The sequence below is a fragment of the Columba livia genome, chromosome 5 (assembly GCF_036013475.1).
Source record: "Columba livia isolate bColLiv1 breed racing homer chromosome 5, bColLiv1.pat.W.v2, whole genome shotgun sequence".
Lineage (NCBI taxonomy): Eukaryota > Metazoa > Chordata > Aves > Columbiformes > Columbidae > Columba > Columba livia.
Genome location: NC_088606.1, coordinates 28,445,313 through 28,471,925, shown reverse-complemented (window position 1 = coordinate 28,471,925; position 26,613 = coordinate 28,445,313). Strand labels below are relative to the sequence as shown.

The window sequence follows — 26,613 nt, the reverse complement described above, 5'->3', positions numbered from 1 at the left end:
AAAAAATTAATTGTTTATTAAGAATTAATTAAATAGATTAGCATGGGACTATCTGATCGGGGAATATCAGTCTCAGTACTTTGAACTTGCAGGTGCTGCAGTGGTTGTAGTTAAGATGTTATATCGGAGCTTTCCTTCATTGGAAAGGGTTGTGTCAAGAAAATCTTTAATATAAAAATAAAAAGCGGTTCATGCATAAAGCATGATGCCCCGAAGCATATTAGATCTGTTTATCTCTCTGTTTAAAACGAACAGTACCTGGTATAGTTTACATAACAAGGCAGGGATCAGTTTGATAAAGCATTTATATCACCTGGGGAACACGCTGGCTCATTTCCTCAACACCTTTCTGCATGACTCGTTCACCAGCAAGTATAATAGCAAACAAAGTTTTAATAGGTCAAGAGCAGCGGTCCTGCTTGCATTAAAGCAAAAGACATTTCAGTTTGCCCTTTGACAAATAGCTCATATTTCAAGCCTGGGTCTCTGCAGCTGATCATTGAATGATAATTATTGATTAAATCTTTCATGGACAAATATTTAATTGTGTTTGATGTTTTGCAACCTTAAAGAATTAAAAAAATATATTAAAAAATAAATAAAATAAAAAGACAAATTAAAGCTTAGTGTTTATTTGGTGTACATAAAATATGTTGACTATCCAGGAGGTCCAAATAAAGGACCAAGATGGACTCTTGCCCCTCAGATGCAGTGGTAAAGCTCTAGTGACCTAATTAGAAACAGGATTTCACCTCAGAACATTAACATTTTTGGCAAATACTACAGTATAAATCTGCGAGTTAACATTTGAAAACACTTTTTTAAACAAATGAATTTCAATTTAGTTTGCAATTAAAATCTGTTGTTAGACTAACAGATTTTTTTTGTCACTCTTCCATTTTGTTTAATGTAATCCAGGATATGAGTCACATTTGCTTGTTGTTTCTATATGTGAAGCAAATACTGTAGCTGCTGTTTCTGTCATAGCACATCTGCTCTGCTGAAAACTGCAAAAAGATAGATAAACACATGGACAGGAAAAGAAATAGATGAATAACACTTTGTAATTCTTTTTTCAGTGAACAGTAATCATCGCCAAATGTCTTTGCAGTTCAAAGGCTATTTTTGTTAAGCAGACATACATGGATCTTACATGCAAGCTATTGTAACTTTTTGGTATTTTTATTTTAAGTACTGAAAAATACGTTTTTCCCCAACTGGCACTCTGAGGACTGCATAGTGAAAGCAATATTGTGTTCATCAGCTGTCCCATAACAAAGGGAAAAATTGTTCAGTGAAGAATTATTATACTTCGCCTTTTCTGTGAAGTTCAACAGTGAAATACATCTTCCTTAGAGCATAATTAATAACAATTTGTGATGCTTTTATGCACAGATACAATTCAGAGTATCTGTTCACTATATGTGATGTAACAAAAATAAGCTGATATCACTTACAGGATATGTATCTAGAATCCCAGTGGACATAAATCAGTAATTGAGCCATAGATAAATAGATTAGATGTGGCAATAGGAAGGGAAAAGAAGCTGAGAAGAAAATCCACAAAAATAATTTTGCAAAGCCTGTCTTACGTTTTCATCAGAATCTAAGCAAAATAATCTGAGAAGGGCAGAAATCAAGTCCTCTAACAAATTCTTATACTCTACTTTTATTGGACTATGTAATGCAGCACATGACACTAAAAATAATACTGTACTGTCTAAGGACAGGATGACAATAATATGCATTTTATTCAGAAGTATCCAACCCCAACCGTCTTTATGGTAGCTTCTTCACGTGCTTGGTGCTCTTCTAATCACACAGGACCGCACACCATTCATTCTGTCCTCCCCCCAGACTGTACTTCCCTTCCAGACACAGGGAAGCCAGGAAAGCAGCTTAAATGGCAGCTCCATTGTCTGCACAAAAGCGATGCCCACATCTCTGTGTGCTGCTGTGCAGCTGGGAGAAATAAACTCTTGGGAATACATGACCTACACAAGCTTAGCGGGGTGTGTGTTTGGGCCACTTCTGCACTCCAAGGTGCTCTAGCAGACCGAAGGTATCTGTATATATCTGTATATAGACTGTGGTTAGTGAGATACGCCAAAAAGAAAAAAAAAATCTATAGAAAAAGTAAGTTCTTTGTAAGAGTGTATGTGACTGCTGACTTCTAGTGGCTGGCCTGCAGATGACATCTGTCCTGGTCCTACTGCCCCTGACAGAGGTGCTTCAGTGGCTCAAGTGTGAGGCAATATGTGGCACTGGAGAAAAAGGACCTGAACATCTCCTCTACACAACCCCTTACTAATCAACAGAAATGCATGTGGGTTGTCACTGGGACAGTGATATTACACAAACAGTCTAAGCTTTGACTGAAAATGGCAGAGTAGAATTGTGCGCTATGTATTCAGCCATTATTTGGTACAAAGCACAGAGGGGAAAAAACGTCAGCAAATGTCTTTGCTTCTCCTGCTCTAGGTCACTTTCCACACTTTCTCTGTGCCTTAGGAGAATACAATATATTCCTCAAACTTCTGCCCCTGTTGCCATGCTGCATGTCATTAGGGTTTCTGCCCTGGTTTTGGCTTTTATTGCTTCATGGTGCTATCCCCGTATGCCCTAAATTTTCTCAATCGAAAGATCCTTGACATTATGGAAGCTTTGTGAAAAACAGCCCATCATCATTCATACAGTTCAACATAAACATAAAGAGTTGTATAATTAAATATGTCTGTAAAAGAAACTTTTAAGACAGATTGGCTTATTAGAATTACATTATTATGAATCTATTTCTATGCACTGGTAAAAAAATGTAATGTGTGCCTGAAGTCATAACTCTTAAGTTCTCTTTAATGTCCTAAATAAGTGACCTAATTTTAAGAAATGGTCAGAACCCATTCGTCTCTCATGTGATTTCCATGACAGCTTCCAAATGCAATTTTAAAGCTGACTTGCAGGATCAGGTCCTGCTATTGTCAAGTGAGGTGAATTAAGGAAGCTGTGTATTCCTCTGAACTGCTCAGCTGTGAATTGTCAGAGTCAAATAAAACTGGGCAAGGCAGAATAGGATTCCTGCATGGAAAACAAACAAACAAACAAAAAACAACAACAAAAAAACCCCAACTGTACTGGTGAAATTTAGATCAGCAGAATACACTTTTGCCATATTAGAATTCAGTCACAAATCAGCTCCAGAAATATTGCTCTAGCAAAGAAAAAAGGACGCATGCTGTTCATAACAATAAGTGGTTAGGGCTTCACATATACACTTCCCTCAAAAGAAATGTTCTTCTAATTAAACAATTGTTCACAGAAATCACATCCCAAGAACTGAAGGAAAAGAAATGGAAACTCCTGATTGTTCCTTTTTATACTTTCATATCATGAACTGAAATACAGTTTATCACAAAACTAGATTTTTCTTCAGTTCACCCTGCTGTTTATAGCAGAAGAAAATCACGTATTAACATAAAGCTATGAACCCAGTTTTAAATTCTACTTCTGATGTCAAAAGGCCCTTCATACCTTCAGATGAGCCTTCTTAAATATCTAGCTCCCTCTTCAGCCCCTTCCTTTACTTACAAACCTGATTACGGTACCTGCGGTTGTGCCACTCTAGGTCTTTGCAGCTTAGATAATTCTTATGTGCTAATTCTAACCTTTTTACTCTTTTGACCACAAAACTGATACATTTGCTATAGAAGCAAATCAAGCATAAAGCAAATCAAAACTTCGAGAATATCTTACTTGTCTGTGCATTTCCTAAGTTTCCTTACTGTATTCCCGGTTTACTCAGCAGCTCTGTTCTGCAAGAATCCTGCTTGCTTGTACCTTTCCCTTTTTCCTTTAATGGTGACATTGCCTGGGCTGAATTTACTGGTGGTTTTCCTGAGAGGAAAACATAGACTACATAGCAAATGGTTTTCATTCTTTGCATGAGGCTATGCTGAGGTTATTCATCAAAAGGCTATGTCTGTTGTCTTTCCGATACCATGATTTTCCATCCCAGACTGTAGACAAGCAGCTGTTCTTTCTCCTCAGGATATTTTAGTGGTGTTTAATTGCTTGCTACTGTAAATAGTTGTTGCGTTGACTAACTGTTGCATTTCATTTTCACTTTTGTCAAAAGAGAATTGCATTCGGGCACCCCCATGTTGTAGTGTGTTAAATCCCAACACTAGATGCATGCAGACTTCAGGAAGAAGTACTTGCATTTTGAAGGTTGCTCAGAGACAAGGCATAAGAAGGTTAATATCTCCCAGACTGTAGGATTTGGTATGTGACTTGACCTAAAAGACTCAAAATGGAAGCTGAGAGCATGCTCCACTTCCAAAGCTCTTTTATATTAACAGTCCATCACAACTCTCCTTTAACTTAGCGAGAGACTCCACCGCTCATTACAGTCAGACCATTTAAGCAAGGTTGGGCTTCCTCTGAAAAGAGGGACCTACACTTCCATTCTCACATGGTGCGGCACCTTCTCTTTGGCTCCTCACGTTTGAAGTCTGGACAGGGGGCAAGTAGAAGCATCACCCCAGGAATGCAAATGGTGCCAGTGCTGTGACAGGAGTCTTAATCTTCCTTGATATATGCATGCCTGGGCATGTCTCACTTCCCAGGTCACTTGTGCAGGTGTGGATGGGGCTGTGCAGCCATCATGACAAGCACGGACAAAGACGATCATTGTATTCAGGCTGAGTTCTGCTGTTTGTTGTTTATTAATGATGTGGCATTTATGCCATAAACTCTTTCTAACTTGTGAAATCTCTTTTGGGAGTCTGCCACAAGCTATGTAGTCCAAGGGTGTTTGCTGTATCTGCTTGATATTTGTGTAGACATCAGTATGATTGTCGTGGAAGGTCCTATATAAATTAATCAGCAATATTACTAATGTCAGTTTCTATGAACACACATCTCTCTGTTGTATAAATAGCTGATCCTTTTGTATGACTCACTTATCTTCTAACAAGGAAACTTTATGGTTCATGATTTTGCATCAAAAGTTAATCATTGTCTCATGGCTTCGTTAGTGTTCGATAAAGTGGACCTTCCTGGAGAATATTCAGTGAGTGTGGATGGATGTGACACTTGAGGTACTCAAAATATAGGTAATAGAGGAAAAACAAATGAGCATTGCTTACATGTTCAGTGTTACCTTTAGGAGGTCTACAGAGATTCTGGTCTCCGTTTGCACTAATCTTATGTCAGTGACTGTCATATTACATTAGCAGATTTAATCTTTGTTAATGTGATAGAAAGTTGCTAACACAATGAGACTCATTATATTAACAACTTTTGCATCACGTTAGCAAAAGCAAAATTTGCTAACAGAATGCAAAAATTACCCATATGATGAAGTAATCATTATCATTATTCTAACACCTGATTATATTAAGCAGCTACTGACATTTTTTATATGAAATCACTATTTGCACTGTACTGGGATTTTCTAGGAGAATTTGGGGTATCTAAGAAGGAAAATACCAATATTTCTTAACAAAAGCTTTTTAGAGATATGGGTTTTCTTTTGTATTGTGATATAAATATCACTTAATCGAGGTCATTCTGAAATTAAATTTGGACATAGGAAACACTTTTTCTGTAGAACAGTGAACCATATAATGAGCTATGTCATGACTAAGCCAGTAAGAAAGTATAAAGAGAATGTGGATCACTGTTGGTCTTACATCACCTTTTGGCTTTGAAAAGTAGTTTCATATTATAAGTTATATTTTGCAATATATAAGAACTTATTTCATTAAAACATGTTCATTTCACTGTTACAATTTGTATTTTTTGTACCAAGACACACATGCATTGTAGAATATATTTACATATTAGATTTATAGTCTTCCCTGATTACCTTATAACCGTCCATTAAAAATGTACCAGGATAAAATTAAAATTATGATAAAACTTTTAATAGAATATCATCTAACAGCAAACTCTTTGATTGCAATATATAACATGCTGCATCAGTTTTATAATTTCTTTGAAAACAGTCTGGTTATTATTCTCTATAAAGCCCTCATTCCTGGACAAGCTATGCAATAACAATCTTTTAGCTGTAAAGATTGAGAAAATGGACTTCAGCACAGAGTCTTCATGAGCAATCCCATAATGGTAATGGGCAAGCTTTGCAATCTGCTTACCGCCATGTTAAGTAGTAGATTGGGGAAAACATAAAGAACATTTTGAATATATAATGTGTATGCAGCAAAGCCAGACATCTTAGGCCAGCTGGAGGATGGAGTTTCAAAGTTATGAAGGGATGTTGCACTTAATGTTAAGTCCATTGAAGGACCTGTAATGACTTCAGCTGAAGTACTTGAATTTTTCAATACTCAAAGAAGAGGACCATTAGCATGATGTTCACCACAAATCTCCTTGGCTTCAGAATTTACTTCTACCTTAGCACAGATCATCTTTAAGTTAAGATATTTTGTTGTTGTTTTTTTTTTTTTTAATATTTAGGGGATTCTTTGGAGGGGTGTTTCTTTTATCCTTATAGACCAAATGACTTCTAGTGTCCTGATGCAAAATGTTGCTCACTTTAACTTCTAGAGAAAGTAGACAGAAGAAGAAGAAAGAAAGAGGAGGTCAAGGAGTTGTGTGTTCCTCCTGGAGAGATTCCATTTTTTTTCTGTGCTACTGGTTATTTAGAAACCCCTGGAGAATTTTAAACCTGGTGGTGGATGAGTAAACAAGAGAATCTTCTCCTGCCACAGATCTTTATGTGGAAGAGGAATTTATTAGGAACACAGGAATTCATATGAGTGAACATTGTCTCTCTCGCCCACTAGTTTCTGTTTTAGAGTAGCTGGTACCAAGTATTTCCAAACTACATGTAAAATCTACAGAATAGCAATAATACCAAATAAGTTAAAGCATAACATTTGACATCTCATGTAGATTTTATTATACACAGTGTAGTGTGGTTATTCTTATTCACCTCATAGACATTTAGTCCTTCTTTTGATGTTTAAATTACATGTTGTGGGGGGAAAGTTATGTGGTTTTATCATTTTTTTTCTTCATCAGCTCAAAATGTGTCTTCCCTTTAATTTATTGGAAATCTTCTTGTTCTTATATTATCTTCTATGTATCATTCATTATTTTGTGTACCTTTTGTCACATCACTTGTTATTTATCTGCCCTCAGTGCTAAATATTTATAATCTCACTAATCTCTCTTTAGATGTCCTTCTACTAGAGTTTTTCTGTTCCCATTATTCTCTTTTTTTAATAGCAGATGACCAGAACTGAACACAACAATCAGTGTAAAGCTTGGGCTATAAATTTACAGAATGGCATTGCAATATTTTCTTTATTAGTTTTAAATTCATTTTTATTTTATTCCAACAACTCGCTTAACTTTTTAGTTATAAGAGTCTCCACGCAGAGCAGATGTTTTCACTGAGATATTTCCATTTCCTTTTATTGCCTAGTTATAGTTATTTAAAACTCCTCAATATACAGGAGTAGTTTCTTCCAAAGTGTGCTACATCTTGCGCTTGTTAGCATGAAATTTCATCTATTGCTCTGTTGTTCACTTGTCTGCTCTGATTGCTACTTAGGTCCCTCTCATGTTACTCCTGATCTTCTTTTAACGCAAATAGCTGCACTTTCAAGTCTTTCTACACTGACACTCACTATTCAGGTAAAACACATAGCAGATTGGAAGTTTGCAGATGCTTTCAACTGATTTGCTTATTTTAGGTATGCATTTAGCATGAACAGGTTAAACATTGAAACAGTCCCATAAGACGAAAGGCTAATAACCCAGATAGGCCCAAACCAGATTCCTAGGCCTCACTCTTTCCCTCTTTTTCCCAGTAGTGCATTGGAGGCAGATCACAGCTTCTGTAGAGAAGGAAATTGTCTTTTATTTGTTCATAAGGATATGGTATCCTGTGCATTGTAATTTGAATGGAAATGTCCTAAATAACAGACAACAGAAGAAAAGAAAATGCTGTAAAAAAGAGATAAAAACTAGAAGAAAAAAATGCAACCTGCTAGAAGTTGGTGTCTGTGAAGGAAAGCAGGCATTTTTGTAAACCACAAACCCAAGTACAATTCCTGCTTTTAGACACAAAGTGAAAACTGTCAATGTAAAAGTATTTTATATACTGCTGTAAACACATAAGAATATGTAAAGATGGATATATTTATATATTAACATAAAGTCAAAGGTCAGATCCAGCTCTGCTTAAGATTTATTAGTACTGCCGTATTTTTCTTTCTAATTCTCTTTCTTTAGTATAAGCCTGTATTTTTTAGTGTTGTGGCACTCTAGTAAAGCAACTAACTTTGTTAAAATACATAATATTTTTTTTATCTATTGGAAGGAATGCATAGGAATATGCTTTTCAAATTTCAAATGGAAGTCATCTGCAGTGGTACTCTTCAAGGACAGAAGGGTTAGCTGGCACACAGGTGGGAGAAGAGTTGCTCATTAGGGAAGTTTTGTTATATGGTAACGTATAATTAAGGTAATGGTCACGGCTTGTGTGACAGCAAACACTCTGGCAGTTGTTTGATTGCTGTCTGGGTCAGGAGATCAGCTCTTTCTACAAGATGTATCCACATTAGTGTGTTAGTGAGCAGGTTAGAAAGCAAATTACAGCTGCCTTTCTTAGGCATATTACTGCAGAGGCTCATTGTTTTGGCTTTTTTACTGAACATCAGCAGTAATATGGCTTTTGAAGGCTTCGTGTGACAGGTTAGGCATTTTATCCTTTGAGTAAACAGTAATCATGGTGTGAAGAAAGTGGGGCATTGGAGATTTTTCCCATTCTTTGAGAATTCCATTCTTCCTTTTTAGTTTGCTCCAAGGGCTCTTTGGGGATACATATATTAAGCCCTTTAAATAGTTCATAATAAATCTTTGTCTCAGGCTGATTCTGACAGATTTTTAAAGAGTCTTTTAAGAGAGAATCCTCAATCATTTGTTAATCCATGGGGTGATCTTCAGACTTGGAGGAAAAAGAAACAGTGCAAGCTCCAGGGTTGTGAAAATACAATGTAGAAAACTTTTAACTCAGAAGAACTCAGGAGATACTGTACCGTGGAAATGTCACCAATCATACCGTCTTCTGCCTCTGTCTAAATGATCATTCTCCAAGTTACTAACTTTTCGAACAGTAGAGATAGAAAAATGGGCTAACAAAACAGGAAGAGCAATTATTATTGATCATTTTATTCTTATTATCTTGGGTTTGGCTTTATTTCACTTAAAGCTTGAATTGAAAGTGCACTATGGGAAAAATAAGTCATTGTTCCCATTGTTAAAATAAAGCAAATAAAAAGAAGTAGCATTCCTTCTGCTAAGTGTTTACCATTCAAGCCTTGTGATAAATCTGCCAAAGTACCTACACTGTGGGCTGTTTTCCAAAATGCTGTTTCCTGTTTAATATGACAGATTCTGATTGTGTCTGTCAAAAACCTTCTTAACTCCACAGTGCAAAACAAAAAAAAAATAAATAAATAAAGGGGAAAATATAATAAAATATGTCCGGTTCATTTGACATTTGTTTTCACCAAATAATTTGAGTGAGTTGTTTCCTAATAATAATGCAGGGCTGCAGCCCACTGGAACTGCTGTTAGGTATTTGTTTTCAGCAGCCTCAGGTCTGTCATTTTTGGAGATACCTGTTCTCAACTCTCTTTGAATTTCAATGGCATAGTGCTTGTCATTATTTTAGGGTTTTTTTGTAAATCCTGCATAAGAAAAGAAATCTGTAAATGCTGACTTCTCTGTAGATGAACTCTCTCGGTATATCTCAGGAACATTGTTGCCCTATTTTAATTTAAAAGCCTACCCTGAGGAGGGTAACCTGTAGGGGGAACAAGGATATTGTACTAATAAGGGACAAAGCCATAGAGAAACCTGGATAGTTGGGCTTCTTACCCCTTCTCCAGCCAGAACAGGAGTGTTGGAGGTGAAGGCTGCTACTGGACCGAGTGGTACATCCCGACAGCATCAACTGCCTGCCATGCCAGCTGTGCTGGCAAGTCCCTCCAGGGCAGCAGGATTAGCAGCCTGTCTGGCTCTGCCTGGCCTGGACCAGGTCGTGGAGTTTCTGTACGACAGGGAACAGTTGCACAGTGAAACTTGTGGTGATGGAAATGTTAATAGCATTCTGAAATAAATTCAGATGCACAGTGCTGAGCACATAAGTTTTTTCACATTTAAGTAATGGTTCTATTCACAGGATATTTTTAAGTGTTACTTGTTTGGGCCAAGGAATGGTGATGCCTGTATTGCTTAATTTTTTCCATTATTCTTTTTCTTTAAAAATAGCAGTGTTCTTCACACTGGTTTTTGACATGGATAAGTAGATTCTGTCTGAGTATGTGAAATTATATGTTTTCTAACATTCTAAAAGTGTAGCTTGACTGTACTCTGAACTATGAAGCAATGCAGCTAGAGAAAGTAGTTCCTAAGGCACATTAGACCAAGACTTTATGCACATCCTGCAAAATCTGCAGCATTTCTCTCAGTCCCCCAAAGAATCTGCATATTGTCATGATGCCTTGCACCATGCCTACTACCACTGTCCAGCAATGAAGTTATCTGTGATCCAAACATTAAGCCGTATGGAGAAAATGTTCTCGCTAATTTCATTCATTTTCCCTTGTCGAAATATGGCTTTTAACTCCCACTCAATTTTTTTATTATTATTGAGCCATTCTAAATCAGATAAAAAGTTGTTTTATAAAGAAAACTATTTCTTGCCTTGCATACTTCAAAATATTTATAAGATACTAATTTGCGTTTGAGACACCAATACACATCCAGATAAGGTTAAAACTTGGAACAGGAAATGATTTGGTAGAGCCCACATGACTGAAATCTGAAGAATAGGATGGAAACCTGTTTGCAGTTTTAAGTAGTTGTTCGCTGTTAGCAAAGATGGAACCAGATACTTGCCATGTTTGAAAAACATAAGAGGTCAAATGATGCCACAATCTTACCACCCTTTTTTGCCGTTTTCAGTGTGTGAACCGAAAGTGGTAGGTCAGATGGTTCTCTATGTTTATTGCTGCTAAACCAGTAAGCATTCGCCATTAGTAATGATCAGTCTGTGTTTGCACATTATGCTTGCTTGGTTTAAACATATGCCCAGTAGCTACATACTTTTCTAGAAAGGTTATTCAGCAAGGTTACACAATTTGTGCAAAGTGATTTTTTGGCAGGATTCTATACACATTGATACAGCAATCCAGCAGATACTAGCAACCAGTTACTGCCCCTTGGTTAGGCTGCATGGAAGATTCATGTATATAAAATAGTGTATTAAAGTAAACTTACAAAAGCAAAGAGCAATCATTGCAAATGTAATTTTTTCTTCCTCTTTGGGATTCTAATTTTAAAGGCATTAAAGAAGACAGCTGCTCATGCTGTGATATGCGCTAAACAGCCTGAAGGATGGAAAAAAATATATTTGTAGCTCATAATAACTATTGACCTTTCTGATATACAATGTTCTCTGTGTTAGCTATTCTGTTCTATCAACAGTGAAGATTGAACATGACTTTTTAATAGAAAACATGGGGTTTCAAGCTGCTTTCACAAAGGTGTTTATGTATTGTTATTTTGTATTGTAGTACAAAGACTAAGTTCTGATGCCCTTTGTCTGACATCATGTTTGTCATAAAAAAGCCCCACTGTTACTGACTGTTTTATATGAAGAATTGGCTCGTAACCATTTTATAGTCGTGATAAAAGCATTGCTCCACTAGATCCAGAACACAGGTATTGGAAATAGAATCCCCCAAATATCCCAGCAGCACAAAAGGTATTTTCTGAAGAAACAGATTCCTCAAGTGGCTATATTTATGGGAGTATTCCACTAAGATTTAAAACACTCATTTTTTGCATTCATACTGCTCGTTCCTTGCCATACACAGGCTGCTGCACAGCAGCTTTTGCTAGATGTCATGTGCTCTCAAAGACTATCTTTATGATACTCCATTTTTTCTCTTGAACTTTCCTACTGCTTAGCTGCCGAGTACAGAAACATCCGCTAGCAGCAGCTTGACTTTGACAATTGTGCATGTTTCCCCAGAGTGGGATCATCCCAACATCAACTGAGCAGCATGAGGCAACTTGGCTGCTCTTCTTCCCCTCAGGGAAAAGCTTCACCAAAAAGCATCTCCCATTTGGCATATGAAAATCTGGAAAGCAACCTCTTTATTGTGCTTTTTAAGCCCAAGCCGGCTGGCAATGTTAGGCAACATCAGAAAAGACTTTTTAATTTTTGTTGGGAGATTTTTTTATGCCATGTGCTGGGAAGGAACTTCAGTGGACCGTAATTGGCAGCTCTGAACCACAGTTATTTTCACAGCTATGCTCTGGAGTGTCAGTTAATGATTCACAAGTTACCAGACAAGAGCAGAAAACTAGCAAGAGAGAAAAAAATGCCCTCAGTTGATCCTTCTAGGGCATGAAAGAGAGGCAACAGCATCAGCATTTAATGGCAATTATATGCTGAAACAAGATGCTCAAAATTGTTTATAAGAAGTTGGTCAGTAACAATAATGAACATTTAAGTTGTGGAAACCAGCCACATTGAGACTCAAAGGAGATGTAGTGTCTAATGTTGTATAGCATCTGTATTCCTCACAGGCCCATAAAGTTCTCAGGGAATTCAGTGAAGTTTTTACCCTCAAAAATAGGCAGGGTCTTTTTTTTTCTCCTTGCTGTTTCCTCATTTCCCAGTTTATTTGTTCCCTGCTGCTTCGCTGACAGTGGATAAATGTGCTATACTCATGATCCTGTACTCTCCTAACATGGGGATCTTTCCTAGCCATTGGATGCATTCTGTTTCAAACTTCATTAGAATTGTTACAATGCAAGTAAACAGTAAGGAAAAGATACCAGTGTGCTAGTTTTCTTTAGGACTGTTACTGAACCTTGAAAATTAATGAGTTTCACTGACCTCACATGAAACCAAGACTATAGGTCAGGTCAGATTATTTATTCCGTTGCTTAAAATAAATTAACTTTAAATGTGAAAACATAGAAGCAAGTTTAAGCTTCATACGCAGTATGGTTTATGTACCACTCACTCACTAGACCATAGCAGCTCTTCAAGAGTTGTTCCAGTCTATTGGATGAATGTGGATACATTTGCAAGTGTTTAGGTAATGGATTGAAGCCCACTAGACTGTAACATTTCCAAAGGTTTTTTCAGAGTTAAAGTTTCCTACCATGATTAGTTCTGTTAATAGCAAATCTTTATTATGTTGTTTTCAAACAAGCAAAAAAGTTCTATGTATTTCATAGATCACTGACCTATCAAAATCTATTGTAAAATCTACCTTTCAACGTTATAGGAGTAACAAAAATCTTATTCATAGCTTTGTCCTGGCAACACTTTATTGATAGCTCTATCTTGGCACCTAACTCATTTCATAATTTACCAGATATATAAAGAATTCTGTGGGATTAAGTTTACATGGGAAGTAAATTGCCTATGTTGGGAAATCATAGCCTGATAAGACATGTTTCTAGACTAGAAGAAGAAATAGAAGGAGATGCAGAAGCAGAAGAAGAAGAAAGGAAGCTTTGAGAGGCATTAAATAAAGTAACACTGCTTAGTCCAATAAAGAGTAGTTTAGATTACTTTGGTTCTGCAAGGATAATAGAACATAACAAACATTTGTCTGGATAATAGAGAAAGCCTGTCAATGAGTTTGTACTTTAGTTTGTTGTACATAACTGCAGCCAGTACATGGGCCCAGTCAGGGTAAAATAATTTATAACACTACAGGATAACTTTTCAAAGCATGTCATATTTCTCTGCAGATGCAGTCTTTTATGTGCCTGGAATATAGTATGCATGTAGTAGTGTTTGCGCACGTAAAACCTGCAAACTGAGCATTAACAGTCACAGACAAATATAGTTTGCATATTAAAGTTGTGTTGTTTGTATACGTAGGGTAGTTATGTGAAACTGCAACTTATTTTGCCAGTAATTGCATGCACAGTTTTGCTTATCCATTGGTAAAACAGCATTAAGCTCCTTTAGAGAATTCTGGCTTACTTTTGCCTGTGGTTAAAGTTAGGTCTGGTGTATTTTGAGGGATGACACAAGCACATTTCAAAGGCTGGTGTAAACACATATACCAGATAGAATGTTGGCATGGGCAACCAAAGCCCTAAGCAACAGGCCACACAGCATGCTAGAAATTTTAAAATAATAATCAGGAACTTGATCCGAGTCTTTTCATAGCATTCCTACTTACGTAAAAGGGACCGGGCTCTAGTGAATTAAGCTTCCCAAAGACAGGGAACTTGTACTAATTGAGACACACCTGGTATCCCTCAGCTGCTCCAGAAAGACTTGGGTCTTCTGGAGGTCCTGTGGGAAGCTGCCGTTCCTGTAAACACCTCAGGCATTGTGGGGCAGATCACAAGAATCCTGCAGATCTTTGTGTGGGCAACTGAATTAAGCCTTCGATCACTTAGAATTCATCCCTGAAATGAAGCAACTCTTCTTCTTAATGCATTTCTAATAGTTTGTCGTTACATTTTATATAGTTAACCATTGGGGTTTTCAATACTTCCTTTGGAAGAAATTGTCAACAAATCAAAAAGTCAGGATTAACTATGTAAATTAAAAATATTAACTACATTGTGTTGTGGCCAAACAGTTCAAGTCAACAGATTCCTCTATAATATCCACGTTCTTGTAAATTCACTGTGTATAAGGTGGATCAGATATTAAACATGTTCTTCCACTTTTCTGGCTGTTATATCTAAATTCACTGATACTTCACTGACTTCTGCCTGAACATACATACTTTCATCTCATTAGAAAGAGATGCTGTATATATGTGAGGCAAATTTATTTCATGTCAAATTACTTGTAAAAAATTAAGGATTTTATATAATGACAACCTAAATGAAACAATCCGAGGTGCCAGCCTATCTCATCAGTTGTGGGATCGGGAAAATTTGGAGGGATAAGAGAGAAAACAACAACAGCAGCAACAACAATTAAAATAACCAGCTTTCAACAGAAGTCTGATAAGGTTTAAAGTTTTTATGCCTTTGAGTTTCTAATAGGCTTATAGGTCATGAAAAGTCAATTGTCTTCATCTTGGAGGTAGAATGACAAGAAAGAACAGTTTATTATCTTGTCTGAAAACATTACCTAGCAATAAATTCTTTAGAGGAAGTCATCCTTCTTTCCATTTCTCTTGGAAGAGCTGCCCTGAGCCTTTCCCTTTTCAGTGAGGCCTTGACCAGAACCCAGCATTATTCCCCCGTTCAAAAGAAACAAGGGAACTAAGTCACCAAAAGCCTGGGGTCCAATTCTTAACTTCTTCAGCTTTTCAGTAAATAGCAAAACAGAAATTTTAAGAGTCTTAACAAGTTAGATACAAGTACCTTGAATTTCAGATCCAAATCTGGTTATTTAGGAAATCAAGTTCCTGTTTATAACTGGGACAGCTTACGGCAAAAATATTATTCCTACAGCTCCTTTTAGAAATAGTACTGCCTCAGAAGAATGATCTAGCCTCTTCTTTGCCACCCACAATATTAAAGTAATAGTTCAGATAGTCCTTGATTTTGCAAGGTGCTGAGCACACCAGTGAGACCAAGAGAGTGCCCATGGAAATTGCTGGCTCTGTGCTCATCGATTGATCTCTAGGCAGGCTGCCCATGTGCATAAATATGCCTAAGTGATCATCCAAATAGTCCAAGAATCTTCAGCACCTTCCTAGACCAAGCTTTAGCTTCCAGTGCTTGCCCGTGTTCAGCCTGCAATCAGACTGAACCCATTTCGCTTAAAACCATGCATTTGCACAAGTGCTAAGTAAAATTTCATAGTAAATTGCACTTATTGGAAATAAATTATCTTAACTTGAAGCTTTTGAATTGTATTTGCTAGGCTAGTAGTTAGAAAAATCTATCTTTTACCTTATAAAATTATCTAATTTGATCTGTAGGCTACTGAAAGACAATGACCTTGGCAACAGTGCTTTTTTGAGGGTCATTTTTCTGATTAAAAACACACTTTAAGAGGCAATAATGTGAGGAAAAAAAAACAGGACAGTTAACTACTGAAGGTTAAATTTTCCTAGAAAGTCTTTTAATCTCTGGCTACAGACAATAAACTGCACACAAGAAACATAAACATTTACAAAGATGCATCTAGGACAACTGAAAATGATAGATTAATGTTACCTTATTACTCATCTGAACATGACTCTTAGTTGCTTATGCAAAGGATTATAAAACTTGAAGAAAATGTGGGAAGAGGTTTGCAAGTGTAGAAGATAACATGAGAAGAGAGCTCCCTTTTTCTTACTATTTCATATGTTCTCTTATTTTGTTTCACTTTCGAGAGCTGTGTAGTTGATGTTTGAGAATGTCCCTTAAAACCTGCATAGACACTTGTTCTCAAGGAAGAGAAACAAAAGCTAGATGAAAACTTCCTAAAATGATACCAAATCCGGAATTTCCTTTATGTTAAACCATGAGCCTTTTTCCACTAACCCCTTCAAATTCTGTGGTGTTTGGTTCTCCCTCTGTAGCTTCTGGTACTTCTAAGAATGAGTAGTCTGTCTTTCATCTGTTTGGTGCGCAAAAATGCATTTTTCTCCTCTCAATTATTTTTAATGCATGTGAGAAAACCGAACAAACAAACAAACAAACAGAAGTTGGTGAATATTTATTCAGGCTGCTTTGACAGCATTTTGTTATTTATGTCATAAATCAAATTTGGAACTTCTTTTGTTCCTGGGTGACAAATTGTTTATTTGAATTTCAATCTGCTTGTGAATCAGTCATAGGGATAGTACTTGTGCTCTTGCTGTGTGATAGCAATTGTTCACGTAGTTTTACCTTGTTTTGCTCTATAGCATTAAGGTAGTCAGGTTGCACACATATGCTGGAGTACATCTGCAGATAACTGCAGGATCAAGAGGCATGGACCTCAGTTCTCTCGTTAGGTGCATGTTTATCTGTCAGTACACATTCCACTAACATCAGAAGAACTCTTCCAGCATGGAAAGTTAAACAGTGCGTCACTGGTTTCTGGAGTCTGGGCCCAAGATTATTCCCAAGGCAAAGCCCATTGAAGGATCAGAGGTACAAGGCTTATTCACAAAGAAATGCTTAGAAGGGGATAACTAAATAATTTTGGGAACTCACCACTGGTTCATGCTGTCTCCCCATTAGCCTCTGTGGCTCTTAGTTAATGTTTTGACATTTGTGGCACTTTTGTGCAGGTATAGTGGATTGCAGCTTTGTGCCCTTTGAAACAGACAGTGCATTCCTTGTGTCCAGAAATCTCACCCTGCATTAGCAGCTTCAGGAGTGGAAAGAGAAGAGGTTTATTCCTTTAGTAGTATCTGCCAAAGATATTTAAGGACACACAAAGGAGAGTGCTTTCCCAGCAGAGTACATGGTTATCTGTTTTGCGAAGACAATCCAGACTTACTTTTTGTACTTCTAAGCCTGACAGTGTATAGTGCTTTCACTCACATGCAGTGAGCATTGACTTTTATCATATTATTAGCATTCTAAACTCACAGTTTCAGAGGTTTATAACTCAACAGTAGGTTTAGACTCAGTAAATTCAGCCCAGGAGCACTATTTTTCAGTGTAGAAGACATCTTTAGTTACTGTAGTATCAAGCAAAACAGACCTTGCTTATTTCAGGCTTTTTTAAAGGTCTTAGATGACAAATCAAATAAAAATAAAAAAGAAAAAAAATTAATTAGTACAGAGTTTCATTCTGATGTTCCTCAGCTTGCTAGCTTTCTTTGACATAATTGGTAAAAAATGAAAAGGTTGAGTGATAGGCATTTAAAATCAACTCCTGAGAACTCATAATGGACTATATTCCATATATTCCTGTGCAATTCACACTGACATTGACGATTGCGTTCTGTAGACATCCTATTTTTAAAATCCTGCATGCATAATCACTGTTAGCATTGTTAGAGTATCTACCATGGGTGCGTGCAACTCTGAATGCAGATTCATACTACCAGCCATAATGGTTCTCTCCTGAGAGAAATTCAAAAAGCTGTTCATAAGCTGTTCTGGACTTTTAGGTAACTAATCCCATCTCACACATACACTCTCAGGTACTTTTTATTAAAGAAAATCAAACACTTCAGAATACATATTTATATGACAGACACTGTTCCAGTCTGTTGGATAGATTATATGCATTTTGTAACATTCACTTACAGAGATGTATAGGTTTGCACATATTATAGTAACAGCAAAATAATGTTACGTTTATGATATAAGGTGACGTGAACCCAGAAAATGTCAATGCCAAGTACACCGTACTAGATGCCAGATGTTTTCCTTTCTTTCACAAAACTGTGTATGAAAGAGAATTTTTAATTTCAATTGCTTGGGAATGGTACATATGTATTACAGCCTGATCATTTTTTGAGTGTGAGATATTGTGTGTTTAATTAACATTACATCTGTGTGTTTAGGTAATTACCATTAGAACACATGAGGACATATTGTACTTATTGCCTGTGCTAGAGCTTAATGTGCTGGACTACAACAACTACACTTGTTAAGCTGATTTTAGCATTTCTTCACACAGCAGGAAGCACCCATGCTGTGGTTTCTTAATGTACTCTTTAACCACTGCACTGCAGAGTACTGTACAATAAAAATAATAATTAATTATGATCCTTATCTTACCAGTACTGCTGCTATCCTGGTGACCCTGGGTGCTGTTCCAGGGTTCCACTATCCTGTACCCTGAAACATGTATCTTTCCTTTCAGAGTTTTATTTCTTCAATGATATTCCTGAGCAGAGGTGAATTTTTTGAGGACAGGTTTGTTGCATGGATTATGATGGCTTCACATTTGTTCGGGTCTCCAAGGACCAGCACCAATAAATGCGAGAGAAACAACAGCAGAATGTCATACTTTCCCATTTCCACCAGGATGAAAAAAAATACTCTAAATTAAGTCTAACCTTAAATGTATAATCTGTCCTTGGGAGAAATAAAAAAAAAAAGGAAAAAAAAAAGAAAAAAAAAAAGGATATAGCATCTTCAAGCTCTTGGCATGCCTTACGAGAAAAAATTGGTTCTAAGGGTCTCTGATCTTGTGTTTTAGCAAAATAGAACTGCACGGCTGACTGACAGTTCTGATCTAAAGCATTTACGTTTAAGTTTTGATCTCTCTGCTTTTGATTAAAACTAATGAGCTCATTTAATTCAAAATGGGAATCTCTGATAAGAGAAATAAGGTTGATGTGATTGGATTAGAGGGGCAAATTAAACTCTTAGAGCAGAAGTTTGTGCTTATATAGTGTATTAAAAAGCTGTTGGCGTATTATGGCGTGTTAGATGATGAGAAAAATTTCATAGTAATTCATATTTAATCAGAAGAAATGAAAGTACTAAATATAACATGGCTCTGCTTTTCCCTCGAGTGATAAAGAGCTGTACATTTAAAATGACATCAAATTCGTGCTCTCTAAAACAAAAAAATCTTAAGAGAGACACTAAAGAAAGGGACACTGTTGTCGGTTATTTCATCACAATAGAGTTAAAAATGTCACAAACACAAGACAATGTGACCACATTAAATCAAGGACAATTTGATATAATCCTTAGCTCACAAACAAGTTTTTGTGTTTCTGTTGACTGCATAACAAATGCTTTTTAAATACCTGAATACTTTCTACTAGTAGCTCGGTCAGTTCTCTAAAGCAATAGTACGATAATTTCACAACAACTTTTTTATTCGGTGTTAATTACTCATTGAAACGGAAAGTTAAATTATCTCCAATAACACTTGCTTATTGTAAGCTACTCTAGAATCTTCCCATGAACAAAATTTTGGGGAGAGTTTCATTATCATGACTAAAAATAATAAAGATTGTACAAAGAATATCTCAGTGCTGAGGAGGGTTGTACCCACTATTTTGTCGTGGCTTATACTAAGAATATTTATTTACTATTGTAAGTGGTCGCAGTTGAGGAAGTGGGAAGCACAGGTAAGAACTGTAGTTTCAATCAGCAAATATCTCTTCAACTGGACTACAAAGACATTTCATTAGTGACCACTTAGTTACTAATGATTAACAATTATTATTATTGTTATTATGACAATAATAATAATAATATGTGTCATTTGCCTGAGCATTTTTGCCTTCAGGCTGCTCAGTGCTTTATTGGTAATAATTAACCAGCAGTAATGGGGAAACCAAGGCACTTAAAACGAGCAGTGAGTCACCCTAGGTGTCTCTGCAGGTGAGGGGAATAAAAGCCTGCAGAATTCACAGCCTCTTTCAGCAGACAGAATTGCTTCCTTGTTGAGACTTTGTCTTTCACAAAATAGCAAGGAACTCTACAGTTTTTAAAACAGTGCTATACACTAACAAAATAACCCCAATTGTAACAAAATTGTGCAAGAAAGAGTTAATGAGACAAACCTCTGTTAAGAATTCTATGGGAAAAATAACTTGAAAATGAGACTGAGTATACATATATTTTTCAATTTTTTTTTTTCTAACTAAATGTTTTCTAAGCGAGGTAAATTGATTACAACGCTCTTAGCATCCATCAGTCATTTATTTTTAGTGAGTTCAAGGATTGCACCTGAAAAATAGCTTAGAGGGGATGTATAAAATCTAAATTATGTGTATATGTATTTTTTCTATTCCCTAGTGGAATCTACAAGTCCCAGTTTACTAACCACTGACAACACTCTAGAGCGCTCTTTTTTCATCCGGATGAAATCTACACTGACCAAGCGAGGAGTGCACATCAAATCGTCAGGATACAAGGTAAGGTTGCACTGTAGCATGAAATATTGACATCTTTAAATTATGTTCGTTCATGTTTGAGGGACACATTAATAGACAGAGGAAGGTGCTATTTCTCATTTGCGTAGGTTTAATTCCTTTTGTTAAAGAATCTTTAATACAATATTTCCGGCCTGAGGTTTGGCTTTGGTACTACACCTCCATTAAATTGATCATTATTACAATAAACATTGCTGCTAACAGCATGATAGCTTTCAAAAAGTAACTCTTCCAGAGTGAAAGTATGTTTTACCAAAGTAACATCACTTCTTCTATAGTGGAAAATTACTGCTCATTTTGTTAGACTGTTAGTCATCTTTGGGTTGCCTTTTTTTCCCATGGAGGCAGGATTTCTTCCTGCAGACAGTATGCTGGAGCTATTTAATTTCGCTGTTGTTCTGGCTAAAGGTAACAACAAGCCACAACAAGTATTTTTCTACCATTTTTCTTTCATTGTCTGTCTGAGGGGAATCTGCTGCTGGGGATCATATTTGCTGGATTTCAGACTCTTTTAAGATATGAAAGTCTCTTGTTCCTTATCAGCAGTAATCTCATTTTTCTTCAGTCGTATATCGCTCATAGTGCCTGTAGCTATCAGTGGCTTTGCAGTATACTAAAACTGGAAGGAATAGCATATCTTTAACATTGTCAACTTGTGGAATGAAATATGTCATCTATTAAGTATTATATAAAAGAGTGGTGCAAGAAAATAAGTCTTAGAATGTGTATGTATTTAAAGAAGTTGCTTGTCATTGTTCATTCAAAAACTTTCACAAGAATTTTTTTCAGTTTTCAGAGGAAGATTTAGAGGAGGTTAGAAATAAAATTCACTAAGTCTGTTTTCCCAAAAATTCTCTGTGAATATAGCATCAAGGTAGCCTACCTGAGCAGTAAAAATTTGGTAGAAATGTATTCTTTGCAAGGAAATGACTGGGAGTCCTGTTGGATGATTTCTGGGTCAAGACGATTAAAGTAGTTGCTAATGGAAGTTTAGGTCCAAATCAGTGGTTTCTTAAGGCACCACAAGTTTTGATGTCTGTGCTGCTTAAAGGTCAACACCTGAAAGAATACGATCAGTGCTTGTTCATGCTCACTGGTTTTCAAGTCTCAGAAGGTACCAGGACCAGGAAGTGTCCTGGCAGCCTCGGGAGGAGAAAGGTGAATGAAGGAATGAATGGGCAGGTCATTGAAGTTAGATTGGCAGAGATTGAAGTCCATACAAGCTAGGTCAAAGTTAGATTGGCAGAGAACTGGCTTTGCTGGATATTTTTGCTGCAACAGGAATGGAAAAAAAATAGACAATTCATCTGTGGATTTTGTAGTGTGACATTTTTTGCCAGATGTAGGTGACAACTAAAGCAAGACATGTGAATGACTTTGTTGTTCTCTCTTCTTGGACTCCTGACAATCTAATGTTAGTCCAACACCAGAATAGGACGTATCTAGAATGGGCTGGCTTCAAAAGGTGGGGTTTTATTCGTTACAATACAGTTTTTGAAATTCACAGGAGACCCTTTACTCAAAAGAAAGACACAGTAATCTCTATCATATAAATACAATTTTGTTTCTCTTGGACCTACTGATGCCTCATGGAAACACTGAAAACCATAACTGATATGTTACTGGTAGAGCAGAATGAATTTTGAAATACCAGACATCACTTTCTAGACAGCTTTTCATAGACACAGAGAATGGATAAAAAGTATGATAGTCGATAAAATTGTCTGTAAATAAAACATTTGGTTTTCTCCAAATTTTTCCACGAGGCATCAGCGAGTCACCATGAGTAAAACTGCATAAAGAGTGTGCAAGTCCTAAGCAGGTGTAAATATAGAGGCATAGCTCCTCTGCTTTTTGATGTTTATGAGGATTTTGTAACTGACAGTGTTTGGCCGAATTCAGCTGTGTCCAGCCATATGAATTGTACTTTGACAGCTTTTCAAAAGCACGGTTATTGACACTCTGTGTTTTATGGAAGGATAATTATCTGCAGCCTCAGTAAGCCCCAAAAAAATGTGTATTCATTTTAGAATAGTTGGATCATGTGGATGTCTTTTTAACCGAGTGTTAAGAACTGCTTTGTTTAAACATCTTTCTCAGTTGGTGTATTAGACAAGCATAATAAAACTCAACTGCTACAGTGAATATCACTCACACTTTTAGGAATGTTACTGATTTCTAAAAGACCAGTGCCTGAACAAACTTAGGGCTTCTAAAATTTGTTCAGGTGTATCTTTTATAAAAATTAAGAAATATCCATGAGCCTTATGGATGTATAGCTATAAGAAATTATGAAAGGGAAGAAGAGTTACATAATATTGACAAAGCTCATGGGAAGAGCTGGCTAAATTCTGCATCAGAGGTCTCTGGAAGACCTCCAGCACTGACTCGGGAAATGGAATGCCAGCTGGGGTCACGAGCAGCAGAGTTCCTGTGGGAAATCCTGGTGGAGCAGGCTGGCTCCAGAGCTGCTCCCTCACACATGCAGAATACAACAGAGCACTGAATTTTCCCTCTGCAAAAAGCAAGGGCTCCTGGCTAACAGCTTCCCTTGAGCTCTCGTGTCATTGTGGGTGGGTAAACCTCCTGAATCGGCATACAAACCTTCATCAGGAGCAGTGTGCTGGGAACTCCGTATCTTACATGAGTCAGGTTTTAGCTCCGTCAAATGTATTCAGCTCCCTGTGGATTCAGTCCTCCAACTGTGACAAAATTTTTCATATTTGTGAAATTTTTCATCTTTGTGTCTTGTTCCAAATTCTTACTGTCACATCTCTGTTTATTCCCTGCTTTGAGACCTCCTGATGACTTTTCTTTAGATAGCAAATGATTGAGGTGGTCCACAAGATGCTTAGCCAATTTTCAGAATGAGTGATCCCTGCCTCAGGAAAAGCACATAAAATTGAAAACAGTGAGAGAATGAGATTGATTAATCATTTGGGTTGATCTAGTCTGTCAAAAGAAATCAAAACAAAAATCACACTGATAGGCTTACATATATGTATACCTCAAAGAGATGCTGGTCCAGACTGTTCTGACATGAGATTAACCCTGTTTATAGTCCCTTCCTAGACTGATTTAATTAAACCTGAATTATATGTAAAGGTGGAGGCAATGGCTTTTTTTTCCCCATGAATTACATTACCCTGAAAGTCTGAAATGGGAAAGTGGTTACATGATTAATCCTCCCTTTCTCCTTCCCTTTCATTCTTCTCTAGCACCCTCCTTGAATTAGATTTTCTCATTCTTAATATTCTTAGGTTGAGAACTTGTAGGAAAAGAGTTTACATACGGTACTAGAAAGCTGCTCACTTTTCAATAAGTAAATGCACAATCTTTAAAAAAAAAAAATCAAAATATAATCAGCTGCTAAAACACATTGAAAACAAATAAAAAGAAAAAAGATCATTCCATTCACTGCAAAACTAAGAATGTATTACCATTGCATCTGTTGTCTAAGATTACATGATACAGACACTTGCTGTTTTTCTCTGCTGAAAATGTATCACAGCTTCCTTTTTTATTTTTTTCATCAATTAAAGATAGGTTTATATTTCATTTGGATTTTTGTTGTCTCCATTTTATCTCCTTTTCCATTTGTTTTCCTGCATTTGAGGCACCCAATTCTGTCCCCTTAACAGTTATCCCACCTTCAATGTTTCTCTTGTCTGACTTAGGCATATGTCAAAGCTAATTTTAATTGAAAACTACATTTTCTACTCCTCTGTAGTATATGAATGTTTTGTAATGTTTATTTCAGTGTCAGATTGTGCTAGGATTTTCTTTGTTCAAACCTTTAGGGCCTAATGCTTGTCTCTTGAACAGTGTAATTAATGGGATGAAGAAGTCGTCAAAGCATTGAACATCATCAGAGCCAGGAGTTGCTGGTAGTTTCCAGATCATCAGCTCATCAGATGTGTTAGTATATATCCATACATTCCTCTACTGTTTGAAGGAGTAGCCCTCTCATGATAAGCTATTACAGAGGTGGATAAGCAAACATGAGGAGACTCCCTCATACTTTTAACTGTCACTGTGACAATATCCAAATTTGGTATAAAAACATCCATTGCCTCCCCATCTCCCAAGAAGCTGGCAATCAAACTTCTTGGTGATCCATTAAGAGGGTAAAGGGCATCTTAAAAATCCTTCAGGTTGTACCTTCCTAGCTGGAGATGTTCCATCTGCTGCACTACCGAGACACCTGATTTGGCCCATTTAATGTCAACAAGAAACAGCCTCCATGTCATTAAAACATCAAAGTCATTGGGGTCACAAGGCAACGAGTCTACTGCAGGCTCTTCAATAACTGGAAGTAAATATAGTGGCTATCATGTGCTGAGCAAAATCTTGCTTACAATCTAAGACTTCGGAGCCTGTATTACTGAGAAAAGAAGTATTTGCTAGGTTACTCAGATACTTCTGCCTTGAAGTGAGGCCTTTTTGTCTTTGAAAAGTGCCTTGGGATTATGGAAAAGCACATACATAGTCTCTGGAGAGGAATGAAATGGACTTTGTTTCAGCTGGTTTTATATGACTTTCAGGAGTTCTGAAGTCCTTTAATATGGCGCAGAAGTGTTTGCACTGGATACAAGTGTAAGCCCTGTATTGCTGCTTTACAGAATCACAGTTCTTATCAATGCCAAGAGCAGATATTTACACATGGTTTTCTCTCTGGTGTTCTTCATGTGCAGGAGAATTGTGGAAAGTAAGCAAGCTTAAACAAACTGACCAAATTGCAACAAAGAGAGCAAAGTTTTCTTCACTGTTTATTAAATCACAGAGGACTGTTAAACCTAACAGCATAATCTGAAGTACCAGCGGACATATCGCATTAAAAATAAGTAAATTCCTATATAAAAAAATTTGTTTTAGCAAGTTTAGTTTAGAAATTTTGATGTTTTGTTGCAGATCCAATGTCTGAATTTTAGTAATGGAGGATTCAAATTCGGTTAGCTGTGCCTCATACATTAGTTACTGTATAACAAAATATTATAAATAATATTTAAAATTCCATAAAAGTGTTTACACAAATTTATCTTTGTGATCTACATTAGTTCATCTTTTGGTATTGTGCAATGGTATTTTTCTACCAACATTCTACCAACTTGTTTAAATGAAACATTTTCTGAGTCTGTGCGCTCAGATCTTGCATTTAAAATCATAGAGTTAGAATCCTTTGAATGCTGATTTTGAAGATGGAAATCTCAATTTCTTGTTGAAATCGCAGTTCTATTATCAGCCTTTTTCACACTATTCCTGCCTTTATTCATGATATAGATTTAATATTTTTTATTATTCATTTTTTTAGAACTTGAAAAATTGGGCAAAATTTGTAATCTCTGTTGTGCACTTGAAGTGCAGTTTTTGGCAGAATTTAGATTCATTAATCCAGGAGGGCAAGAAAGCCAAAAAATGTTAGACACACAAAACTAAGCAATTGCCCTTGCTTTGTGATACTGTTCTCTTGATTCAATCCAAAACTGAAATTACTGTTTCCCATTTAAGTGAAAGGTTCACCTGGAATTCAGTAACAAGATGTCCCTATTCCAAAATCACTTTAAGCACCTGAAATATCTTGAGCTGGTTAAGAACACAGCAGAAAACCTGCCATTTCAAGGGAGTAGAAAGGAGAAAGAAAGACAAGGCATCTGGCTTTTGGCATAATAGTAGTCTAATGATTAGTACATTTCTCGGATGTGGGTATGTTAGAGTCAGATTTAATTCCTTCCTTAGCCTCAGGGAATTCACGTATCCCAGTTTGGCCTTAACTCTTTTCTCCTCTTCTAATATTTTT

The 26,613-nt window shown here is 36.7% G+C and overlaps 1 protein-coding gene across 4 annotated transcripts in view; it reads left to right on the top strand.

Annotated features, from left to right (window-relative positions):
- The window catches only part of NPAS3 (neuronal PAS domain protein 3), a 615,994-nt gene that overhangs the window by 533,508 nt on the left and 55,873 nt on the right, over positions 1-26,613 (top strand). For all 4 annotated transcript variants that reach the window (XM_065064080.1, XM_065064081.1, XM_065064082.1 and 1 more), the window contains one exon: positions 20,680-20,798. In XM_065064080.1, the coding sequence (XP_064920152.1) occupies positions 20,680-20,798 (119 nt within the window). The remainder of the gene's footprint in view (positions 1-20,679; positions 20,799-26,613) is intronic.